Source organism: Protopterus annectens, chromosome 2.part1, assembly GCF_019279795.1.
Source record: "Protopterus annectens isolate FY-2018-M chromosome 2.part1, PAN1.0, whole genome shotgun sequence".
Classification (NCBI taxonomy): domain Eukaryota; kingdom Metazoa; phylum Chordata; order Ceratodontiformes; family Protopteridae; genus Protopterus; species Protopterus annectens.
In genome coordinates this window covers 1,829,192,251-1,829,218,519 of record NC_056729.1, presented here as the reverse complement: position 1 = coordinate 1,829,218,519, position 26,269 = coordinate 1,829,192,251, and the positions used below count along the sequence as shown (strand labels likewise).

The 26,269-nt window shown below is 43.8% G+C and overlaps 1 protein-coding gene across 1 annotated transcript in view; it reads left to right on the top strand.

Moving 5' to 3' along the window:
- Window positions 1–20,023, top strand: part of LOC122795046 (RING finger protein 145-like) — a 689,797-nt gene extending 669,774 nt beyond the window's left edge. The window contains exon 9 of the mRNA XM_044063623.1: window positions 19,309–20,023. Coding sequence (XP_043919558.1) covers window positions 19,309–19,443 — 135 coding nt within the window. The 3' untranslated portion in view covers window positions 19,444–20,023. The remainder of the gene's footprint in view (window positions 1–19,308) is intronic.
- Window positions 20,024–26,269: the final 6,246 nt, after the last annotated feature.

Sequence of the window (26,269 nt, the reverse complement as noted above, 5' to 3'; positions counted from 1 at the left end):
AGCCAACCCCCTTCTTCTAAGAGGCCTAGGCAAGACATCGATTATGAATGTTCTGAACAGGATTCTATTTCTTCTGACTCTTCTAATGAACAGGATTTGTCTGTACCTACTTATGTGAGGACTCTGATGCAGAAGATTCCATTCCTTCTGCTTCTCCCCCCTGAGGATTTTTCTTTTGGGGAAACTTTACATACCTTAAGGGAACATTTCCACTTGGAAAGTCAGGATTTATCTGAATCTAAAAAGAGACTTGGGGATTTTCTTCTTCTTCCACAGCATAGGCCTTTGACTGTACCTCCTGTTCTAGACATTGTTGATGTTTTTCAAGAATCTAGTATGGCTCTTGATTCTCTGCCTCCAGCTCCTTGTAAGCCAGACAAATACTACAGGGTTCCTGACTCCCACAAATTCCTTTTCAAAAATCCTATTGCAGATCCTAAAACTATTTCTCAGGGCCCAAGGGCATTAAGGCCTCTACTGCTAAAAATCCTACCCCTTCTGATAGAGATTCCAGGGCACTGGATAGATGGAGTAAGAAGGTTTACACTTCTGCAACCCTGGCAATCAGGGCTTTAAACTGTCAATTTCCTATGCTTAAATTTCAACAGTATATCATGGGACTGCTTAAACAGAAAATTATATTTCTGACTGTGTGGAAAATAGATTTACAGGATTTATTGCATTCAGCTGAACAAGTTGGAAAACATACTTTGCAATGTGGTTTTGATGCTTTGAAGGCCTCTTGCAGGGCTGCTGTAACTGGGTCTGTGCTAAGAAGGCAGGCTTGGCTCAAAGAGCAAACTCTGCCTGATCATGTTAAAGCAAAATTGTTGGATGCTCCTTTACAACAGGACCGTCTCTTTGGTAATAAGGCTGAAGAAGTTTTAAAAAAGATAGAAGATAAAGCTAAATCTATGCAAACTGTGAAAGATTTCTTACAAGTGCAACCTCCAAGATTTAATAGGCACTGGCCTACTAAGAACTGGTCCTTTCCAGTTCCTTCGATAGCCACTCAAGTCAAACCTAGACATTCCAAAGGCACCAGGTTTCAGTCACAAGGGACCTTTATAACAAAACAATGGGGTGCCTCCACCTCCAAATCTGAAAATAACAAGGCACCTCCCTATGGTAAACAGTCTCAATGACTTCCCTCTGCACTCACCAAGCACTTACCTTTTAGCCGCCCCTTTGGTGGGGAAACTGGCACTTCATGCACGAAACTGGCAACTGATAACCCAGGCCAAATGGGTTTTAAATATAGTATCCCAGGGATACAGATTTCATTTCTACAAGTTGCCAATCCCAAACGGATGGCCAGACCTGCCCCCAAATCAGTGGGCAGAGGCCCAGAAACAAGTTCTGTCCCTCATGAACATGGGGGCTATTCACCCAGTACCAGAAGAGGAAAAGGGACAAGGTTTCTATTCAAGGCTTTTCCTGGTACCCAGAAAAGACAAATTATGGCGTCCAGTTCTGGACTTATCTACTCTAAACACATTTCTGGACATTCCAAAATTCAAGATGCTGACTGTTATGCTAGACAAAGATGCCTGGTTGGTAACTCTAGACTTAAGAGGCTTATCTGCATATCTCAATCAGAGAATCTTGCAGAAGATACCTCCGCTTCAAAGCAGGCTACTTGCATTACCAGTTCTCTGCACTGCCCTTTGGCTTATCTACTGTGCCCAGGGTCTTCACAAAGTGCCTGGCTCCAGTAATTGCATTTTGCAGGCAGAGAAATATTCAGATTTATCCATACCTGGACGATTGTCTAATTCTGGCAGAAAACAAGGACATTCTTCTACAGCATCTGGCATTTGTAAAAAGGGTTCTAACTTGTCTAGGGTACACTGTAAACGAAAAGAAATCACAACTGGTACCCTCTCCAAAAATTACATTCCTGGGTACAAGCTTGAATACAACTGCCCATGTGGCTTACCTTACGCCAGAAAAGCAAATTCAATTGGTGACTGACTTCAAACAGGTGGCCACAAAAACCCTGCTATCTGCAAGGCAAATTCTGCAAGCCTTGGGGTTCATGGCCTCCTGCATTCTTCTAATTCCATATGCAAGACTGCATATGAGGAAGCTTCAGTGGTACTTAAAAAGTTTATGGAGTCAACGTTGTCACAGCCTGGAAACAATGATTCTTATCGTACCTTGCCTGCAACTAGAGTTCCTATGGTGGGCAGAGGCCTTCCACCAAAACAAGGGACTGCTATTCACTCCACCACCTGCCGCCCAAACCCTAACTACAGACTCATCAGACTATGCTTGAGGGGCTCATCTGGCAGGGAAGTGCATTCAGGGCAAATGGAGCCGAAATCAAATGCACCTTCATATCAATCAGAAAGAGATGCTAGCTGTACAGAATGCACTGACAGCCTTCAAGGACTACCTTCATCCAGGACAATTAATGATAAAGGCAGACAGCACCACTGTTATGTGGTACATAAACAAGCGGGGGGGGGGTACACATTCCTACCCTCTTTGCAGACTAGCCATGGCATTGTGGAACACGACCTTGACATACCAAATACAACTACAAGCTCAATTCCTGCCAGGAAAGCTGAATACTCTGCCAGATGAACTAAGCTGAAATCTCATGGACCCACACGAATGGAAACTGGAGCCACGGATTTTCAACATGTTGACACGCAAATGGGGGAGTCCGGACAGAGATCTTTTTGCCTCACCCCAGAACTATCAGTTGGACAAATTCTGCACAAGAACTCATCACAAAAAAGCTTGGAAAGTGGATGCTCTATCATTCAGCTGGAAAAACTTATCAGTCTATGCTTTTTCCCCTCTGCTCTCCAAAGTTCTACTAAAAGTATGACAGGACAAACCAAAAATGATTCTGATTGCTCCAGACTAGCCTAGCCAACACTGGTACCCACTCCTGCGCAATGTGTCACACCTTCCTCCTTGGCACCTGCCTCAGACACTTTACTTACTGTCTCAGCAGAACAACCAAATTCTGCACACTCAACTCCAAACTTTGAATCTTGCAGCGTGGCTGATCACCTAAATTCACCCTTAGCATCCCTCAGCAAACCTGTGATGCATGTCATTTTGGAGTTGAGAAGGCCTAGTACTAGAAAATCTTATGCTGACAAATGGAAAAGATTCTGTGCCTGGAATCATTCACAAGGGATAAGCACAGCAGTGCCCAATATTCCTCAGATTTTACAATACTTAACTGAGATGCTTCACAAGGGCCTGTCCTTTTCTTCCATAAAATCCATGCCTCTGCCATTTCATCTCATTACAACACAGAACCTCCCCTTTTCTCTCATCCTCTGCTAAAGCAGCATCTCAGAGGGGCCAAAAACTTAAGACCTCCAACCCCTGCCTGGGACCTCAATTTTGTATTGGAAAAACTCTCTGTCCCTCCTTTCGAGCCAGCTGCTACTGCAGACTTAAAAATTTCTCTCCTGGAAAACAGCTTTCCTTTTAGCAGTCACTTCAGCTAGAAGGATTTCCGAATTACAGGCTCTTATGGCAGTGGAGCCTTTCATTATTTTTCATACTGACAGGGTGTCTCTCAGGACCAGTCCATCCTTCATGCCTAAGGTGGTATGCAGTGTGGCTCTTAATCAGACCATTCATTTGCCAACTTTCTTTCCCAATCCACAGAACTGGGGAGCGGATTCTGCATTCATTGGATGCACACAGACAACTTAGATTTTACTTAAACAGGACAAAATCTCTAAGAAAATCTGAACAACTACTGGTGGCATTTGCTGGAGGGGCAGAGGGAAAGGCTATTTCAAAGCAGACTATTTCCAAATGGATAAGCCATTGTATTAGTTTCTGCTATATGCACCATGGTAAAACTATCCCCCAGGGGATCAGATCTCATTCCACCAGGGCTGCATCTACGTCTACAGCCTTTCTCAGAGGGGTCCCTACCAGAGACATTCTAGAAGCTGCTACCTGGAGCTCAGTTCATACGTTCACCAAACATTACCATTTACCTTTCTTCTCTAAATCCAGAGCTGGCTTTGCCACTGCTGTCCTGCAGGGCCTTATAGCTGGTCCTAATGCTGTATAAATCCATCCTCCCTACCACAGCTTTGGGAATCTACCCAAATGTAATGACTGCAACAGTGAAACACGAAGAACATAGTACAGTTCTGTACACTTACCCATAAATGTAGATGTTCTAGTGTATTCACTGTTGCAGTCCTGGTTACCCACCCTCCAGCCCCGTTTTCCTCTTACTATACCTCTACTTTCTTCTACTATGCTCAAAAGCCTTTTTGGTGCATTTGCTTTTGTTTGGAGGTATATATTTTTTGTGTATATAGATATGTATATATTGCTCCCCATTTGGGGGGGGGGGGCACCTGACATCTGGGGCAAGAAAAACTGATGTAATGGCCCTAGGGCATTTATAAGCCTAGCCAGAATGTGTTTGGCTTTCGCCACCCATTTTAAATTTATTTTGCTATGCCCTTTTTCGAGGTTAGTATACTGTGCCTCTGTCTAACAGTGACACAGAAGTGATACCCGGGGTAAACCTACGATCTCCCATCCACTCAAGATTCCTCTTGAAGAGAGTCAATGAGGGACTCTGCCTAACCTGGACTGGGATTTTATTCCAGAGTGAAGGGAGCCTCTGGGTTATGAATCTGTCCCTCCAGCTTGTCCTATTTATTTCAGTGCTGAGGTTCAAGTCTCTCGAGCGCGTAGCTCGATGGGATTTGGATTTTCTGAGGTGCAGCATGTCCATTAATTCCGGGTTGGACATGGCTTTATACCGTAAGGCACAGATCGCCTCTGAACAGGCGGTATGCCACTGAGTAGAGCTGGAGTTTCTTTAACCAGGCAGCATATGGCATCTGTTTGAGCCCTTTGATCCTCTTGGTGAGGTACTTTAGGGGTCTTTCCAATTGCTGCAGGTGTCTGGTAAGGTACATCCCAAAAGGGGCATTGTACTCAATTATGGGCCTGATGAGGGATGAGTAAAGAGGCACGATGACCTCCCCTGATCTAGATGTGAATCCCTTCATGATTAGGTTGGCTATATAAAATGTTTTTCTAACCACTTTGGCCACGTGGTTGTCAAATGAGAGATTGCTATCAACTTGGGTCCCCAGGTCCCTAATTACTTCTTCTGTACTTAATGGATTACCACCTATGTGGTAATTTGTGGGCACTTTGTTTTTGCCAAAGGGATGACTATACACTTTTGGCATTTAGCTTGAGGCCATGGCTCTGGCACCAGTTGTCTGTTTCTATGAGGCCCTTTTGGAGGATGCTTGTGTCGGCTGGAGAGTCGATTATGGCGCCCAGTTTGCAGTCATCTGCGAACTTGGTCAGCCACAGTCCATCCGTGTTGGCCTGTACCTCCGAGAAATATATACCGAACAAGAGAGGTCCCAGGACTGAGCCTTGTGGGACACCACTTGTAACTAGTTTGTAGTCTGACATGGCTCCAGCAATTCTAACCATGTGGGTTCTGTCCTTGAGCCAGTTTGCAATCCATCTAGTGACATAGGGGGTTTATATTTAAGCTGGTGAGCTTATCTATAATGCCCGAGTGGGGTATTGCATCAAAGGCTTTAGCGAGGTCCAGGTAGGCTGTGTGGACCACCTTCCCCTCGTCCATCGCCTTGGTGACTGTTTCAAAGAAATCAACCAGGTTTAAAAGGCAGGATCTGCCCTTAACAAAGCCGAACTGGGTAGGATCCAGTGTCTGTAGGTCCCCATTATCTTTATTTATGAGGTCCATGATGATCCTTTCCATAGCTTTGCAGACTAAGCTAGTCAGGCTTATGGGGCGATAGTTTCCAGGATCCATTGAGGCACCACCTTTATGGAGAGGGACCACTGTTGCTGTAAGCCACTGTTTGGGCACATATCCTGTAGTAAGGCTGAGACTGAACAGTAGTTTTATGTTTGGGTTTAGCTCTTCTTGGAGTTCATGTAGGACGCAGCCCGGGACACCGTCTGGTCCCATTGATGCTGTGTTTTTTGCTTTGGAGAGGGCGGCTCTTACCTGAGCATCTGAAATGTCAGGGGGGCAGCACTCTGCTGGGATAGATATTTGCCCTTTTGGTGGGGAGGGGGGGGAGAAGTTTGCGCTGAACCTGTCAGCTAGGATGTTGGCAATGTCTGTGGGTTCAGTGTATTTTTTGTCATTTTGGACTAATTCTGAGCATATCTGGGAATTACCACCCAGGTTCCTAACATAACTAAAGAAAGCCTTGTGATTATCCTTAGTGTCCTGTGCAATTTTTCTCTCAAAGCTGGCCTTAGACAATTTTATGAGTGCCCGTAGTTTTTTGCTAATACTGATCAGTGATGCCTTCCCTTTTTGGGATTTTGCTCTATCATTTAGTAGCTTCCTCCATCTATTGTATAGTTTGTTTATGGCTGGGGTCCACCAGACAGGACGTCTGCCTTTGGAGGATTGGGTCTTGGTTTTATTTGGGATCGCATGATCCATGCATTCCTGAAGGTGTTTATAGAATGTGTTTATAAAGGATTCTGCGGTCTGGGCCGTATTTTCCACAGGCCCGGTGGCTTTGAAGGATTCCACCTCGGTTTTGAGGAGTGTGAAATTTGCTTTAGAGAAGTTTTTCACTGTGGTTTTCTGGGCAGGGGGTGGGGTCGGGATGTGAATATCCAGTGAGATTAGTTTATGGTCTTATCTTACCAGTGAGGGATACACTTCTGGTCTGGAGCATAGAGTCCCCATGTTGGTGATGATCAGGTCCAGTATGTTTTCCCCTCTTGTGGGAGTGGTAACAAGTTGTTCCATAGCATTTGAGTTTATAAATTCTAGGAACCTTTGGGCTAGGGTGTTGGAGCTAGAGTAATGCTCCCAGTCTATGTTTGGGTTGTTGAAGTCGCCTAATATAATGGTGTTTGGAGAGACCTTCATATTTTCCAGTGTTCTCAGGAAGGCCGAGTGGGGTTCCTGGGTTTGGGAGGGTGGTCTGTAGCAGGCTATAAACTGGAAGGCAGTTTTACCCACTGTTAGTTGCACATGGATAGTCTCTGATGCTTCGTGCTTTGCCACCAACCTGGAGGTGTGGGTATCTTTGATGAATATCGATACTCCCCCTCCTTTTGTGGTTCGGTCCAAGTTTTGGGGCCAAAAGCATGGTATGAGGTATAACCTGGTAGTGCTGGGGTGCTCTCGGGAGCCCTGAACCAGGTTTCTCTTACTGCACAGATATCGATGTTCTCCATGCTAAGGAGAGTTTCGAGTGCATGCATCTTGAGGTTTAGACTTCTGGCATTGAGTAGCATTACTCTTAGTTTCTTATCCCTTGTGATACCTATGGAGGTGGGTTTGCCTTTTGAGCCTTGCCTAAAAAAGGCACTATAGGGGTAGCAAGAGCCTTTGCCAATATCCGAAAGCCCAGGGGTGACAGGTGCAAGCCGTCCCTAGCGAAGCATCATGGCTTGTCGAGCATATCATCCCAAGCTGACAGGCATTGGATCCCCTTTGAATGACACCAGTACTTAAGCCAATTGTTGAAATTGATCATCTTGTCTTCATATTGTGGCATCATTCTTGGTGAGGGTAAAATGCTACTCAAGGTCAGGGTCATACCGGCCTGGGCTACATGCTCAAAGAGCTCCTTTATGTCTCTTTTCATGTAGTCCAGGGAGGTACGTCTCAGGTCATTCACACCAGCATGGACAATGACTGAGTCATATTTGTACTTGCCTTGGAGTGACCTGAGTGCTTGTGTTATGTGGCGGATCCTAGCGCCCGACAGGCTGCTCACCGTGACCCTCTCCTTGTTCAGCCTGGTGAGCGGGACGTCAGTGTGCCTGACGATAGTCACCTATTACAAGTGTATCAGGTGTATTGTTTAGTCTTAAGGGCTGTGACTGTTCGGCACACTGGCTTTGTGAGATATGTGTTGCACGTGTTTTGTTTTGGGGTAGCGGTTGCTTGGGTGTCTGCTTTGGAGGTCTCTGCTGCTTAGGCAGATCTTTATTTAGAGCCTTCGAGTATGTTTTTGTGTGATTATGGATGATCTCCACAGGTGTGATTATGTGTGATAATGCAGGACCCAAGACTTTGTTAATCAGGCCGACTGAGGGCAACCTGCCAGCAGATTACCCAAATGTAATGACTGCAACAGTGAATACACTCAAACATCTACATTTATGGTAAGTGTACACAACTGTACTTTCCAGCCCCGGCCTAAACCACAGTGACCACAGATGCCTCCCAGCTTGGGTGGGGGGGCATTGTTCGGGCAGGACAGTCCAAGGCCTGTGGTCCACCATAGAGACCGGCTTGCATATAAATGTCCTAGAGATGAGGGCAGTCGTCCTAGAGTTTCAGGCTCTTCATGCCTTTCCTCCTCTGGGAACGATTGCAATTCGGTCAGACAACATGTCAGTGGTCTGGTATATCAACAAACAGGGAGGGACCAGATCTTTACCCCCTTTGTCACGAGACCATGAGAGTGTGGGAATGGATGATCTCCACCGGTTGCTTTCTCATCGCAATGCATATTCTGGGACAGTCCAACATTCTAGCAGACAGGCTCTCAGACCATTCTAATGTCTTGAGTGGTCCCTGAATCTGTCAGTAGCGGAATGTATCTTCAGCGAGTGGGGTCAACCCTACTGCAATCTCTTTGCATCTCCTTCCAACGCGAAGTTCAGCAAGATGTCCTTCAAGAATGCAACTGCAGTCCTGACATATGGGTTGTCCTGCCTCAGGCAGCCCTTCGGTCGGCCGGATTCCAAAGTCTGGGTCCGGCGTCTGCTGATGTCGCCTCTTCCCCGACGTCAGAGCGGCTGGGGTATAAAAGCATCAGGTGACGCCATCTTCAGTCTTTCTTGCCGCACAGTGCCCGAAGCAGAAGCAGTTCGCAAGTGCCGGTCGGCCATCTCCTGTGTTTTCAGTTACCAAAGTCATCAAAAAGCTAAGTACCCCGTTGGGGAACCTTTTCTTGCCTCAGCCGATGTCAGATAAAACTGCAAAAGTTAATAATTGTTTGTCTTGTGGTAAACAAATACCTCATAAGGACTTCCATTCTTACTGCCTTCCCTGCCTGGACCCAGACCAAGACGTCTCGGCCTGTGCTTGCTTCAATAAGCTCACTCTCAGGCGCTGGGCAGAATTTGCTGAAGACTTTTTTGGGGAAAATTTCTCCTATATCATGCCGTCGGAACATCTGACAACACATTTCCAAAAAACGGAAGGACCGGGACTGACATTCTCTGCCCGTGTTTTCCACCAACAACACGCCAAAGCCTACCGCGAGTGCATCGGTCTCTTCGGAGGCGGTAATTCAACCGCTCCAGACCAACGACACCGCTTTACCGCACGCTTCGGTCCCGGAGGTTACCCCGGTGCCGGTTGTTGATTTTCCTCCTGAAACCGAAGCCCAGGACTTACCTGACACCATACCAGTGGATAAAGTTACTCCAGCACGTGGGGCAGCTAGGCCTCCGGTCCCTATGTCCATCAAGGCCTACACACGTGCTTAGGCTGCCATCCAGGCTAAGGCTCACCCTCCTAAATCCTTTTCCCAGGGTTCCACTTCTGATAAACAGATCATGACTTTAGCTGCAGATCTAATTTCTTTAATCAGAGGCTTTCAGGCACACCCAGACAGAGGTTCTCAGCCGCCTGCAGATAAAAGGCCTAGGGTTGAGCAGACAAGATACCCTTTCCTCAGATGAAGCCTCTGGGGACTCAGACCATTCAGTTTCCCAGGAAGAATCCTTCCAGGCCTACGAGGATTCTGATGCTGATGAATCCATTCCCTCTGCCTCTCCTCCAGAGGATATTTCTTTCGGGGAAATTCTCCACTCCATGAGAGAGCATTTTCAGTGGCAGGGCCAGGATTTCTCTGACTCCAGGAAAAGGCTTCGGACTTTCCTTAAGTTATCCCAGCACAGGCCTTTAGCTATACCCCCAGTGTTAGATGTATTGGATGATGTGTACTCAGACTCGAGTGCTTCTCCTGATTCTCTCCCTCCTGCTCCTGTCAAGCCAGACAGATATTACAGGGTCCCTGACACTCACAAGCATCTCTTTAAGGCCCACTCTGTTGATCTAGAAACTATTTCTCAGGGGCCCAAAGGAGTGGCCACCTCCACGGCCAAAAACCCTTTGCCCGCAGACAGGGAATCGAGGTCCTTGGAGAGATGGGGCAAAAAAGTTTATACCTCAACCACCCTTGCCATGAGGGCACTTCACTGTCTTTTTCATATGTTTCAGTATCAGGATTTCTTGATGGATGATTTGCAGAAAAAGTTAGCCTCTCCTGAGCCTTTAGATAGAAAGGCCTTGCAGGATTTGGTTCATAATACTCAGCAGGTTAGCAATCATTTTCTTCAGTGTGGTTATGATGCATTGGAAGCTTCATGTAGGGCAGCTATGACAGGGGCCGTCATACGTAGACATGCTTGGTTGAAGGAACAGGCATTGCCAGATCATGTTAAAGTAAAGCTCCTAGATGCACCTCTGGAAAAACAGAAGCTATTTGGTGCTAATGCACAGGATGTGTTGAAATCTGTTGAGGAAAAGGCTAAATCAGTACAAACAGTCAAAGACTTCCTCCAGGTTCAGCCACCGAGGTTCAGCAGGAATTGGCTTTCAAAGAATTGGTCCTTTCCAGACACTGACAAGTTCCAAAGGGGAAAAAACAGGCGTGCTCGAGGTAGAGGGCAATACCGAGGCTCCTACAGGGGCCGCCAATGGCAACCAACTAATCAGAAAAGTGGCGCAGGGACTTCTACAGCTCCACAGGGACAATCACAATGACTTGACTTTGACACGCCGACCAAGAGAAGCACCTTTAGGCGGAAAATTATCCTTATTTTCAAAGAATTGGCACATTTTAACAAAGGACAAATGGATTCTAGACATAAAAGACAAAGGTTACAGGTTCCACTTCCATACCTTACCAGCAAGACAAGGCATGCCAAACCTGCCACAAAATCAAAGGGCAGAGGCACTCATACAAAGTTTCAAACCTGTTACAGATCGAAGCAATAGAAAAGGTTCCTCCTCAGGAACAAGGTCAGGGATTCTACTCAAGACTGTTCCTTGTTCCAAGAAAAGAAAAGCAATGGAGGCCTATACTGGACTTGTCAGCTCTAAACACTTTTCTCATTGTGCCAAAATTCAAAATGCTGACGTTACAGCAACTTCTTCCCATGCTGGGCAAGGGGTCTTGGCTGGTTACTCTGGACCTCAAGGAGGCATACCTGCATGTCCCAATCAGACACAGTTGCAGAAGATACCTCAGATTTCTTGCAGGGTCAGAGCATTATCAATTCTCAGCATTGCCGTTTGGCTTATCTACTGCGCCCAGAGTATTCACGAAATGCCTGGCATCAGTAATTGCACATTGCAGACTCCAGGGGATACAAATATACCCTTACCTGGACGACTGCCTTATACAAGCGGACAGCAAACAAGCCTTGATAAGAAACTTGGACTATGCCATACACTTACTACAGGCTTTGGGATACACAGTCAATATTCAAAAATCAAGACTACTGCCATCCCAACAAATAATTTTTCTAGGAGCCAAACTGGACACAAACACACAAATGGCTTTCCTCACAGAAGAAAAACAAGAACAATTACCAGATTACTTCAAAAGCCTAGCAAAGCTCACCCAGATGACTGCAAGGAAAATCCTGCAGGCCCTCGGTTTCATGGCATCTTGCATTCTTCTGATTCCACTGGCAAGACTACACATGAGAAAACTACAATGGTACCTAAAAGGTTTATGATCTCAACACAGCCACAACTTAGAAGAAAGCCAGAAGTATACCCCTCACTGGTGAGATCTGATCACAAACTAATCTCGCTGGAGGTCCTCATCCCGCCCCCACCCGAAATGAAAAAGACCACAGTAAAGAACTTCTCGAAAGCCGACTTCACACTTCTAAAGACTAGTGTGGTCTCCTTTAAGGCCCCTGAGCCGGCGGTTAACATTACTCAAACCGCTGAATCACTTACAAATGCCTTCTACCAGCACCTGCAGGGCTGCATGGATCAGGCAATCCCAAGCAAAACAAAGACTCTTTGTACCAAAGGCAAGCGTCCAGTGTGGTGGACCCCAGCCATAAACAAACTCTACAATAAAAGGAGAAAGCTACTACAAGATAGAGCAAAATCCTTAAAAGGTAAGACACCGCTGATCACTATAAGTAAAAAGCTAAGAGCTCTCATAAAATCATCCAAAGCTAATTTTGAGAAAAAAATAGCTAAGGACTCTAAAGACAACCATAACGCATTCTTTAGCTATGTCAGAAACCTAGGAGGAAACTCCCAGATATGCTCAGAATTAGTTCAAAATGATGTGAAGATTACTGATCCTACAGACATTGCCAACATACTGGCTGACAGGTTCAGTGCAAACTTCTACCACCCTCCCGCCTAAAGAAGAGATATCTATACCAAATGATTGTAGCCCCCCAAACATCTCCGACGCTCAGGTGAGAACTGCTCTCTCCAAGGCAAAGAACACAGCATCCATGGGACCTGATGGTGTCCCCGGCTGTGTGCTCCATGAACTCAACGAGGAATTAAACCCACAGTTAGGACAGCTGTTCTCACCTCCGGATACGTACCCAGGGAGTGGCGCACAGCGACTGTGGTCCCACTCCACAAAGGCGGTGCCTCCACCGACCCTGGAAATTACCGTCCCATTAGCTTGACAAGCCTGATCTGCAAAGCCATGGAAAGGATCCTAATGGATCTCATAAATAAAGACATAGGGAATTTGCAGACTTTGGATCCAACCCAGTTTGGCTTTGTCAAAGGCAGATCATGCCTTTTAAACTTGGTTGACTTTTTTGAAACAGTCAGCAAGGCCATTGACGAGGGAAAGGCAGTCCATACAGCCTACCTAGACCTGGCGAAGGCTTTCGATACAATACCCCACTCGGGTATCATTGAAAAACTCATCAACTTAAATGTAAACCCATACATTACAAGATGGGTTGCAAACTGGCTGAGTGACAGAACCCACAGGGTCAGAGTTGCTGGCGCCATGTCAGACTCTAAGCCTGTCACAAGTGGTGTCCCACAGGGCTCAGTCCTGGGCCCACTCTTGTTTGGCATCTACTTTTCTGAAGTACAAGCAAACACAGGAGGGTTATGGCTGACAAAGTTCACAGATGACTGCAAACTGGGCCGAGTTGAGAACACATCCGACACAGATATCCTTCAGAAGGGTTTCACAGAAACGGATAACTGGTGCCAGAGCCATGGCCTCAAGTTAAATGCCAGGAAATGCATAGTCATACCCTTCGGGAAAAATAAGGTTACCCCTAGCTACCATATAGGTGGCAATCCCCTGAACACAGAAGAAGTTATTAGGGACCTGGGAACCCAGGTTGACAGTAGCCTTTCATTCGACACTCATATTGCTAAAGTAGTTAGGAAGACCTTCTACATTGCCCACCTTATCATGAAGGGATTCACATCTAGATCAAGGGAAGTCATAGTCTCCCTATACTCATCACTCATCGGACCAATGATCGAGTACAATGCCCCATTCGGAATGTATCTGACCCGACACTTGCAGCAGCTGGAGAGGTCACAAAAGTTCCTCACCAAAAGGATAAAGGGTCTCAAAAATCTGTCTTATGCTGCACGACTGAAAGAACTCCAGTTATATTCAGTTGCGTACCGCTTACTCAGAGGTGACCTATGCCTGACATACAAGGCTATGTCAAACCCAGATTTGATGAATATGCTTCATCTCAAAAAATCTAGATCCCTCAGAGCCACAAGGGCGGGTGACTTAAACCTCGACACGGTTATTAATAGGACGTGCTGGAGGGATAGATTCATCACCCAAAGACTCCCTATGCTGTGGAACAAAATCCCGGTTTATGTGAGGCAGAGCACCTCGCTGGCCTTGTTCAAGAGGAATCTTGACCAATGGATGGGAGATCGCAGATACACCCCAGGGGTTACCTCAGTGTCACTGCTCGACAGAGGCACAGCTAAATAATGGGCATAGTTTCTCCAAACTAAGGGGTGGCGTAAAGCCACAAAACTATGGCTAGGCTTATAAATGCCCTCGGGCAGATAGCCTAGTATGAACCTATGAACCTATACCACTCATTCCATGTCTCCAAAAGGAATTTTTATGGTGGGCACAAGCAAGTCAATTAAACAAAGGCATGTCTTTCAATAAACCTCAAGCAAGTCAAACCATTACAACAGACGCCTCAGATCATGGATGGGGGGCGCACATGGAGGGCAGATGCATGCAAGGGCAATGGACTCCCCGGGAAATGCATCTGCACATAAATCTGAAAGAGATGTTGGCAGTGATTCATGCAATCGAGGCCTTCGAAAAATTTCTTCAACAAGGTCATCTGCTAATAAAGACAGACAACACCACTGTCATGTGGTACGTAAACAGGGAGGCACTCATTCTTACCCCCTCTGCAGACTAACAATGACTCTTTGGGAAAAGGCCCTGGAACTGAACTTACAGTTGCAATCCCAGTTTGTTCCAGGCAAGGACAATGTTCTGGCGGACAGTCTAAGCAGAAACATTTTGGACCCGCACGAATGGATGCTGCATCCAGACATTTTTTCACAAATAACTCATGCATGGGGAAGGTCGGACATAGATCTCTTTGCCTCTCACCGCAATCATCATCTGAAGAAGTTCTGTTCGAGGACACACCATCCTCAAGCCTGGAGAATGGATGCTCTCTCCTTCAGCTGGAATTCTCTGACAATCTATGCATTCCCACCTCTACCATTAATGACCAAGGTGTTACTGAAGATCAAAGCAGAACAACCGAAAGGTATTTTGATAGCTCCAGACTGGCCAAGGCAGCACTGGTATCCATTACTAAGGAGCATATCTCGCACCAAGCCGTGGCCCCTGCCTCAATGGCCTCTGCATCTAACTTAGCACAAATACAAGACTGTTCATCCCAACCTGCAAATATTGCAGCTGACAGCTTGGAGGGTCCCATGACTTCCACCCATATCTCACTCTCTCCAAAAAAGTTCAAGAGATCTTACTGGAAGCACGCAGACCTTCCACCAGAAAAACTTATTCAGCCAAATGGAAGAGATTCATCACCTGGAATGCCAACAAGGGTCAGGATGCATCAGTAATAAGCATGCCACAGATACTAGAATACTTGGCAGAAATGCTTCATAGTGGCCTTTCATATTCTTCCATAAAAATACACGCTTCAGCAATCTCAGCAAAATACAACTGCGATCCACCTGTGTTTTCACATCCTTTGCTAAGACAGTTTCTAAGAGGGATAAAGAATATCGAACCTCCCAGGAAACCACCAGTGCCTGCATGGGACCTCAACTTCGTCTTGGAAAAATTAACTCTTCCTCCTTTTGAGCCAGCAGCATCTTCAGAAATGCAATTTCTCTCCTGGAAAACAGTTTTCCTGTTGGCAGTTACCTCAGCAAGAAGAGTCTCGGAGATACAGGCCCTCATGGCAGTACCTCCATTCCTCATTTTTCATCAGGACAGAGTTTCTTTAAGAACCAATCCTTCATTCATGCCAAAAGTGATATCCATGGTGTCTCTAAATCAAGCAATTCACCTGCCTACTTTCTTTCCCAATCCTCAAAATAAAGGGGAAAAGCTGCTGCACACCTTGGACATGCACAGACAATTACGCTACTACTTGGACAGAACAAAGGCCAACAGAAAGTCTGACCAACTATTTGTAGCTTACGCTGCTGGAGTGCAAGGAAAGGCAATTTCCAAACAAACAATTTCAAAATGGATTGGACACTGCATCAGATTCTGTTACTCCTTCCATGGAAAAGGTGTGCCAGCCGATATCAGGCCACACTCCACCAGAGCTATAGCCACCTCCACAGCCTTTCTAAGAGGGGTGGCTACAAAGGACATTCTAGAAGCTGCTACATGGAACTCCTTGCATACATTTTCCAAACACTACAACCTGCCTTTATACTCCAGATCCCGAGCAGGCTTTGCTTCGGCAGTCCTGCAGGGCATTTTAGCTATACCATCTTTTTCTTGGATCCTACCACCCCCAGCTTGGCTATGATATTCAACCCATATGTCAGGACTGCAGTTGCATTCTTGAAGGACATAGTACAGTTTTGTACCTACCATAAATGTAGATGTCCGATAGATATGCAACTGCAGTCAGGTTTACCCTCCCTCCTACCCCTCTGTAATTTTCTTTTTTGGGTCCACTACCCCTTTTCCAACTTAGCTGAGGATAGCTTTTATGGTGTATCTATTTATTACTATTGTGCATGTCTGGAATTTTATCCATTCTCTAAATTTAGCCTTCCTTGGAGGGCACCTGGCATCTGGGGCAAGAAACACTGAAGAAGATGGCATCGCCTGATGCTTTTATACCCCAGCCGCTCTGACATCGGGGAAGAGGCGACATCAGCCGACGCCGGACCCAGACTTTGGAATCCGGCCGACCGAGGGGCTGCCTGAGGCAGGACAACCCATATGTCAGGACTGCAGTTGCATATCTATCGGACATCTACATTTATGGTAGGTACAAAACTACTTTTTTCACTCTGAACCCCCTGCTGGGGGAGTTCCCCAGAGATGCTCTAGTTCATGCTTGTCCCTCGCTGTCTTCTGTATGCTGGGTCTTCTGTATGCTTACCGACCCGTACCACTCATTCTGAGGTTTCTACAGAAAGCTTGTCGACTGCAGAGCAAAGTGATCCTCATTGCCCCATTCTGGCCCTGCCAGGTATGGTTTCCCTTCCTTTGGTCTCACTTTCTGGCTCCATCTTGGATCCTAGATCCCATTCAGGATTTCATTTCACACCCCTCCGGGGTACCTCATTCTAGTCTGGGCAGCCTGAAGCTCACAGCTTGGCTGCTCCAGTTCCCGTGATTGCTATGACTCCCAGACTATCCTCCTCAGTTAGATCTGTTTTGGTGGCTGCTCATAAGTCTTTGACCAGGAAGGTTTATCGCAGTAAGTGGAAACGTTTTTCTTTCTGGGCCTCTCAAAGGAGTTTGAGACCCTTTCACGGCTCCTATTTCTGCCATTCTTGATTTTCTAGCTGATATTTTTCAACACTGAGCTAGTTCATCTACTGTCAAAGTTCAGTTGGCTGCCATTTCTCATTTTCATGTGGGCAAGAATTCTGCCTCCTTAGCCTCTTCCAGACTGTGTAAAGCCTTTATCAAAGGCACCTTTTTGTTACGTCCCCCTGGTCAAAGCTCCTGTTCCCCCGTGGAACCTAACTATGGTCCTTCAAGCTTTGGTCACTCTGCCTTTGGAGCCTGCCGCGACTGCAGATCTAAAATTTGTATCTTGGAAAACAGCTTTTCTGATAGCTATTACCTCTGCAAGAAGGGTTTCAGAATTACAGGCCTTGTCCATCAAAATTCCGTACATGATTTTTCACAAAGATAGGGTTTCCCTTCGAACCAGTCCATCCTTTCTTCCTAAGGTGGCAGCACCATTTAATATCAATCAGACTATCAATTTGCCTGTGTTTTTTTCCTAATTTTACGAACTAGATGGAATACAAACTCCACAAGTTGGATGTTCATAGACAGATTCTATTTACACAGGACAAAAAAATTCTGTAAATCTGATCAGTTGTTTGTATCCTCCTATAAACCTTTTTTGGGGAACCTATCTCTAAGGTCACTATAGAAGGATTTCTTCATGCATCCTGTAGGTCTAGAAGGACAGAAGCATGTCTCCTCCAGGTCAGATGAAAGCTCATTCCACTAGGTCCATGGTTACGTCTGCGGCCTTTTGGTCTAGAGTGTCTTTGGATGATATTTGTTGTGCAGCTACTTAGTCCTAATCTCATACGTTTATTTCTCATTACAAATTGGATTTGACTTCCAGAAGGAGAGCATCCTTTTGGTTCTGCGGTGCTCTGGAATATCCTTCCATAAAGGCCTCCCAGGAGTTTAGTAGCTGGGGACTCTGTCCCACACGTTGAAGACCAAATGAAGTACAACTACTTCAGATAAAGAAGTTATGTACTCACTATAACGCCCACGTGAGTAGTTGTACTTCATTTGTCTTCAGCCGTCCCTCCGTCCTTCCCCTGGACCATGGCGCATGATCAGCCTACGGGTTGCAGTATAGGTCACAAGTAAATCTTTCAGGTCAGGTTCTCAGTATAAGTTCCGCAAACTCGATCTGGGGATGGAAGGCAGTGGAGGTGTATTACGGGTAAGGGGAGGAGTTTGGAGCTCGGAGCTGATGCTAGCAAAAGTTGCCGGCTCTGATCTGATAACAGATCCATATCCCACAGGTTGAAGACAAAATTAAGTACGACTCCTCAGATGGAACGTTATGGTGAGTAGTTCACTTCTGTTTTCATCTTGTTGCATTATTTCCATGACATGAAATTTAAATTTAACTCTGTAGTTATGGTTCCACTCGAGGTTAGCTACGACTCCTCAGATGGAACGTTATGGTGAGTAGTTCACTTCTGTTTTCATCTTGTTGCATTATTTCCATGACATGAAATTTAAATTTAACTCTAGTTATGGTTCCACTCGAGGTTAGCTACGACTCCTCAGATGGAACGTTATGGTGAGTAGTTCACTTCTTTTTCATCTTGTTGCATTATTTCCATGACATGAAATTTAAATTTAACTCTGTAGTTATGGTTCCACTCGAGGTTAGCTACGACTCCTCAGATAGAACGTTATGGTGAGTAGTTCACTTCTTTTTCATCTTGTTGCATTATTTCCATGACATGAAATTTAAATTTAACTCTGTAGTTATGGTTCCACTCGAGGTTAGCTACGACTCCTCAGATGGAACGTTATGGTGAGTAGTTCACTTCTGTTTTCATCTTGTTGCATTATTTCCATGACATGAAATTTAAATTTAACTCTGTAGTTATGGTTCCACTCGAGGTTAGCTACGACTCCTCAGATGGAACGTTATGGTGAGTAGTTCACTTCTGTTTTCATCTTGTTGCATTATTTCCATGACATGAAATTTAAATTTAACTCTGTAGTTATGGTTCCACTCGAGGTTAGCTACGACTCCTCAGATGGAACGTTATGGTGAGTAGTTCACTTCTGTTTTCACTTCTTTTTCATCTTGTTGCATTATTTCCATGACATGAAATTTAAATTTAACTCTGTAGTTATGGTTCCACTCAAGGTTAGCAGTACAGAAATGTTTTCAGGTGGTAATGTGTGACTTGTAAGTCCTGGGATGGGGTACCCTTTAAATTAGTCAAATATGTACAGGCTTGCTAACTTGGTTACCTGAGTTGTCCTGTTAACATTAAATGTGCAGTTATTACTTTTATTTTGCATGTATTCCTGGATTTAATATCCATGTTTAATTTTATTTCTTAAGGAAATGCACACCGCTGTAATCACTCCATGTGAGCACTTTTTCCATTCTGGTTGTCTTCAGAAGTGGCTGTATGTTCAGGATACTTGTCCGATGTGCCACCAACAGATGAAGCCGCCTCAACAGGAAGCATCATAACAGCATGTTTCAGGGGGCTCAGCAAGGCACAAACCACTCAATGAATAAAGGGAAGAAGCACATCCAAGTCCAAATTTGGACTGTAGTGTAGAAACCAAAGGAAATCGATGGCCATCTGAAAACCAGACTTCGGCTTACATTCCTTCAAGCAGTGACTTGTATATTGAAAATGGTGACACTTTGAACCCAGGCTGGGAACTGGGTATGTTGGAGTTGTGGAAGAGAATTCACTAAGGTTGGTTGCTCAGATGGTTGAGATTTCTTCATATAACCTTGTGGCAATGTCATTTGTGCATGAAGATGAGGCCGTATCACAAGCACAAGACAAAACTTTGACACCTAACTTTTGGTGTGATTCGCACAGTAAAGGCCAAAAAAGACTGACAAATTTCCGCGCAGGAATTTGGTGAAGGAAGATGTGAGGATTACTCGTATTTAGTAACCTTAAACATTCAGCAGATGTTATTGTGGAATGCTGGTATTCCCCAGACAGACATTTGAACTATCAGTTACGGAATCAACCGTGCTTCTGTTAATATCGCCTTTACCCAAAGAGTAAAACATTAAAATTAACACAATTGTAATGCTTTTGTTTTCTTACTGAGATATTCTGTTTGAACTCTGAGGTTGTCACTTACTGTGCATTATGGTTGCAAATCCAGTGTCTTGCTGTAAAAGCGTGGTATACTTCCTTTGTATGCTGTAGATCTCCTGAAGTTACCCCCCTGTGACAAGAAGGGCACGGTAATATGCAGGGTTGCTGTTGTGAAACAGAAATTGTGCATTGTTTTGAGTAATCTCGTTCATGATGGTGTCTTCGCTCTCAACACACACACTGCTGCTGTCACATAACTGTATTCTGCCACTTGGGTTTACATCAGCAACATTTGACTAGTGACGTCATGCCTCTCATTGTTGACATAAATTTGAGTAGTCCCTGTCTGTTCACCTTATCTTTGTGGTAATTTCACTGTACCTTAAGGGTGAATGGACTCCTTTTTACATTTGTCTGAGCTAAAGAACTGGTGATTTGGGGACTTGCCCTTCTTAGATTGCTAGACCCAGAAGCAGATATTTTTGATATCATTTTCTTGTTAAAAAATGATACTCTGATTTTACATAGGAGTGAAGTATGGAGCCATGCATCTGCGATAGCTAAGCAGTTCAGCAGTGACGGCAACACTGCAGATGTACTTAGCCGAGCTGTGCACCAGGGTAGAGGAGATTACAAGCACTCAAGCAGGGGGCGACACCTAAAGATGTATTAATAGGTGGCTGCATTTAAATCTTAAGGCAAACAACGTTTTACTTGTGCTTAGAGGACTTCCAGAAAAAAAAATAGTGGTGGTAATTTCTCACTTTAAGATCTACTGAGGAGGAGTCTAGTCTTTCTTTGCATGAACGGTAGACTATTAGTCCGATACTGTAATTAGAAGGTTGCATATCAAGCCCCAAAAACACCAGAACCAGCCAATTACCAGGAGTGTAAGTCTATCACCTGGCGTTTGTTTTTCATTGGGTGAAGAACAGCACAACATGTAAAAGACGTGCTGTACTGAGGTAGTTTACATGTTGTTAAATGCTTAATGTATGTCTACACTCATTTTATTTCACCATTGGTGGCCTGGGGTCCCATTCTTCTGCAGTCATTAATTTTGATGTATACACATGGCAGTCATGTCCCTTTCCTGCAATACGTATGAAGTTCAGACCTTTTCTGCTTTAACTCATTGATATGATGATTGTTCCTTCCATTCCTCAATGGTTGCATCTTCAGATCTGACTTCGGCCACTCTAGACTTTAGGATCCAATGCTCAGGCTTCTACCCTAACACATAATCCCCTCCTATCCCCAACATTACCTGAGAGCTTGTTTGCCACTCTTAGCAAAACAGATGTGAATCATTTGTTCATGCTTGCCTCAGCAAAGTGATGTATGTTTTGGGGGTTTATACTTTCATGTACCTATTTTGGTATATATCCTTTTTATTCTTGTTTCTGTTCAACTAGTTTTTCCTTTACCTATAAATAAAAGTTTCTCCTTTCACACCATTGGCCCTTTTCACCCTTTCTGGTAGCTGTAGTGCTTGCTATAAGTCCAGCTTTCTATGATTATTAGTATTATTATTGTTATTGTTGTTATGTTTGTCATATTGCTTTTATCTGTACTATTGCAACACTGTTTTTTGGTGTTACTATGGCTGAGAAGCCATCAGGCTTCAATAAATGAGTAGCCTGCCAGCCAAAAGATCCCCTAAGTGTGTGCACTGTTTGGGCCCAGCCTATGTTAATGAAATGTGTCTTGTTTGTACTGCATTTGGCCAGTGGGTCATTACGGAATGTCATAAATTGGTTTTCAATGAACTTCTCCCAGCCACAGCAGAATACTTGTCCCAGTCTTTATCTTCTGCTTCTTGAGCTTGCCCCCCTGCCAAGAAGCCCTCAGACATATAGGGGAAAAGAGAGTGACAAGCCCAGGGAAAAGGGCAAAGAGCCTAGGAAGTGTTCCCCTGACCCCTTCTGTTCTGAGCCTTCTTTGGCTCCAGCCAGTAAACTTTCAAAACCATCAAAGCAAACTTCTTCATAGGATCCCAGTCTCCACCTCTGTGAAGGAAAGATATTCTCTGGAGCAAGTGTCCCCTAGACTCTGTTTTTCCTTCTTTCAGGTAAGACCAATACATGGATCTTCCAGACCTCTTTCAACTTCATCCTCTGTCGATCAGTCCAGCCCACCAGAAGCCTGACAGAAGTAGATGTGGATAAAATGATGAGGAAGTTCCTCTGGACTCAAATTCCGTTGGCGGTTCTGCCGGCTCCAACCCCTCCTGGAACTGTGAGCAGTGCCTATCCATAGCCTCGAGTTTCATTTCAAATGCTACTGAAGGTATGCTGAGAGCTGCAGGTATAGTCATTATTGTAAGGGAGACCTGCTTGGATGTGCTTACATACTTTGTGAATGCCCATTTTGATTGTTCGACCCTTTTCAGACCGAAGTCAAAAATGCCCTCTCTAGAAGTGAGCAAGGTGGGAAGACCCCTTCAGCTGTAGAAATATGGTTTTCTACTCCACAAAGGTCCTTCCCCTTGAACCAGAAGGAACGTAAAAAAAAACATTGTGGTTCCAAAAGACCCAAGGGTGTTCTCTGGACATTCCTGGAGGTAGACCCCCCCCCCCACCTTTGTGGCAGAGTGGGGAATTTTGATGTCACCTTTGCAGCAGAGGAGGTCCAAAGAACCAAGGCTTCCAAGATCCTTTATCTGGGAAGCCTCATCAGTTCTCCTGAACAGTTGCCTGACTACTGCACTTTGGAGGCTTTATCCCAATAGCTGAGTAACTGATGGAAGAGATATCATCAGATACAAAAGTTATGTACGTAACATAGTGATAGAGCGTTGGCTGCATCTGCCCTTCCATTTTATGGAAGTTACCCTTCCTTAGTTTCTGGTATGACAGTTTGGTCTCTGATTAGCGCCATGTGCTTTTTAGCTCCATAATAGTAATATTTGGAGATCTTTTGTATTTTAATGATCTGATATCTATCTGTCTATTTTACTTAATTGGTGGTTGCGGGCAAACTCTATCTGAGGTAATTTTGGGGCTAGGAAGGGATTTATGGGTAGGGGGAATAGCCTGAGCTTTGGATCCTAAAAGTCTAGAGTGGCCAAAGTCAGATCCGAGGTTGGATCTGAAGAACCATCCATTCAGGGTAGACCGAAGCAGAGAGATCAGATTTACTTTTATGGTAAGTTTTATTTTCCTGTGTATGTGTGCTTAAGGGAAAGGAAAACTGACTTGTAACCTTTAAGTGCATTATTGTCCTAATATGAGAGTTCTTTTCCCCGTATTTTTGTTTGAGCATGTTTATCACTGCCTGCTAAGTGTTGCATCTAAACTATTGATACAAAACAGTGTAAGAAACATCTGTGTGGAAGATTTTTCAGTCCATATATCTCTAGTTAATTACTGTGCATTAATTAGATCAGACAATAGTAGTAGAAGTAACGAGCTTAAACTCGTCTTAAGTCAGAAAAAAAGTACATAATTGTACAGAATTACTAAGTATTCGAAAATAATCCAAGCAAGGCAAAGCAGTCTGTTTCCAGTCGAAAATCCTTTATTAAGTACACAGACAAGCGATCCAAGTAAAACAAATAGTTTCCTCACAAGCTTTATGTATATATGTATATATATATATATATATATATATATATATATATATATATATATATATATCTTTACACTTTTTATCAGGCAAGGGAGTGGTTTATTGTGCTGTAAAACGGTGTTATTGCTACACATTTTAAATTCACATCCCTTCCCCCATCAGTGTGACATTCGAGCTGGTCCTGCCTTACTTAGTAGCTGTCATAATATAAACCTTATGTACTTTAATTAAAATTTATAATAATGGGGTACCTCTTTTTTAACCAGATTATTAAGCGGATTGTTAAGTCTGTGATTTTATCCAAGAACAATATACTACATCGCTGGAAATATATCAACCTTAGTCTATTTGGCAATCAAAAAGTATAATTATATACATATACACTTTGCATGTAAAAAAACAATTGTAAAAATCATGTTCTATTTTCATAACCTAGTGTTAACAAAGATCGCTTTCGTCGTCCTAGACTTCTTTAGGTCTGTGTACAAGAACCCTAAAAACTATCTATAAAAATATTGTTGTATAATTAGTATTGTTATTACACATCATTTTGAAAACCGTGGAAAAAAAGAGAACCAGAAAAAGAAAAAATAATAAGAAAAAATGTATGATGGAAACAAAATATACACTTAAATTACAACTGATTTAAAATTGTATTTAAAATCCACTGGTAGAATAAAATAAAATTAGTCATGTAAAATTGTATTTAAAACCCACTGGTAGAATAAAAAAAAATAGTCATGTAAACAATGTGGCAATTTTCTAAGTTCCAGTAAACTTTTAATTGTATTACACACATGGATTACTTTCGAATACTTAGTAATTCTGTACAGTTATATATATTTTATTGTTTTTTTTTACTTGACTAGTTTAAGTTCGCGCCTTCTACTACTGTTGTCTGATTTGATTAATACACAGTGATTAACTAGAGATATATGGACTGAAAATCTTCCACACGGAGAAGTTTCTTGCACTGTTTTGTTTTTGGACCCACTGTACTTGTTTAGTGGGTTGTTTTGAGACTTCAGGGATACCACGGAGATTACTTGTTTTTTTTTTGTTTAAACTATTTATACAGATACATAGCATATCCTAATGCATTTGTATGACTTGGTGTGTGACATGTCTGCATCACTTTTTTTTTTTTGAGAAAAATAATAATTGTTCCAACCCCCACTCATATATTTTTTTATAAATTTGTGTACCTACAGTTGGATTCATGTTGGCTTATTGCATTTGTGTACCTGAATAGTCCAACTGGGTAGGAAGCTTGCCCCTTTTCATTGGAGGCCCATTGAGTAAAGTTCTAGTAAAACTAAACAAATATACTCAGTGCAATAAAATGTTCCAGAAAGCAAGGCAAGAATTACATAAAATACACAATAATTGCCATTAAGTTTTGCAAATGTGATTTAGACTGTTGGTATTGCATGACCCCTCAGTTACTGTTAAAGACAATAACAAGAATGGCTCAACTCTCCCACCAGATGACCTCTTTCTATAGACTCTTTGGCTGCCATTATCCACAGGAGTGCCATTCTGTACAACACTGGAAGCCTGCATGATAAGCTCCGGAGATGTCCACCACCAGGTCCACCTCCTAGTGTTATCAAGAGCTTCTGGTGGAATTCTGTTTAGTTTGAGTGTTTTTTTTTTTCTTTTTAACACACACACACACACACACACACACACACACACACACACAAGGAGACTTTGAGTAAAAGATCTTGTAAGTTGACCAGCCATCTGAGAATGATGTATATCGAGATGGAGTCGACAGCCTTGTGTGTGTCCATGTTATAAGTATATGAGGCATGATTGCTTCTTGAGTGGAGTGGTGCTGGTTGTGTTAGGGCTGATCAAAGTAAAAGTGTTTCTAGTGGCCATGAAGAAGTACAAAGCGTCTCAAACACTCCACATGTATTCACATTTCTATAATGTATGTTTCTGCATTTCCCTGATTGGTTGAGTTTGTTGCTGATGCATATGTAATAAATTATCTTGCAGGCTTCATGAGGTATAAAACCTCCAAACACAAAAGCAGGGAGCATGTGTTATTCCCAGTCTTTCTTTTAGGCATGTAAGCTATTCGTTTTTAGGAATGCACTACTCTCTGAGGAAGCCGCTTTCCTTTTCACTGTCAGAATTGGTACTTTTTAAACAGGAAGTAACATGCATGCCTTGCTTTCCAGCAGGTATCTCTGCTTTGTATTAGAACATTACCCCACCGTGATTTTCATGCAGGAGTGGGCGTGGCCTGCATGATTGACAGGGCAAGCCCGTGTGAGGTCGCATGCAAAATACAGCTGTGACAAGCCATGCAGATTATCCAATGACCTGTTTAATATTTATTCTGAATATTCCATGTGTGACCGTTTGCTACCGTTCTCTTTTTTTCCCAAAATATTTATTTAAAATTTTTTGACATACAGAAGACCCAATGTTGCCGTTCTTGAAATACGGCCTTTCCAAGCTAGTTTTTGTGTGTCCTTTAATTAAGAGATGTAAGGACAGGTTCGAGTATTAGTGGGGCAGAAGGGCACTATGTACACAGTACTTTACACCCCCATCCTAATTTTTGCAGGGGGGGCAAGCCCCCCTTCACCCCCCCCAACTTTAAGTATACTTTTGTGTTTATCAGATTAACACAAAATGTGTAGT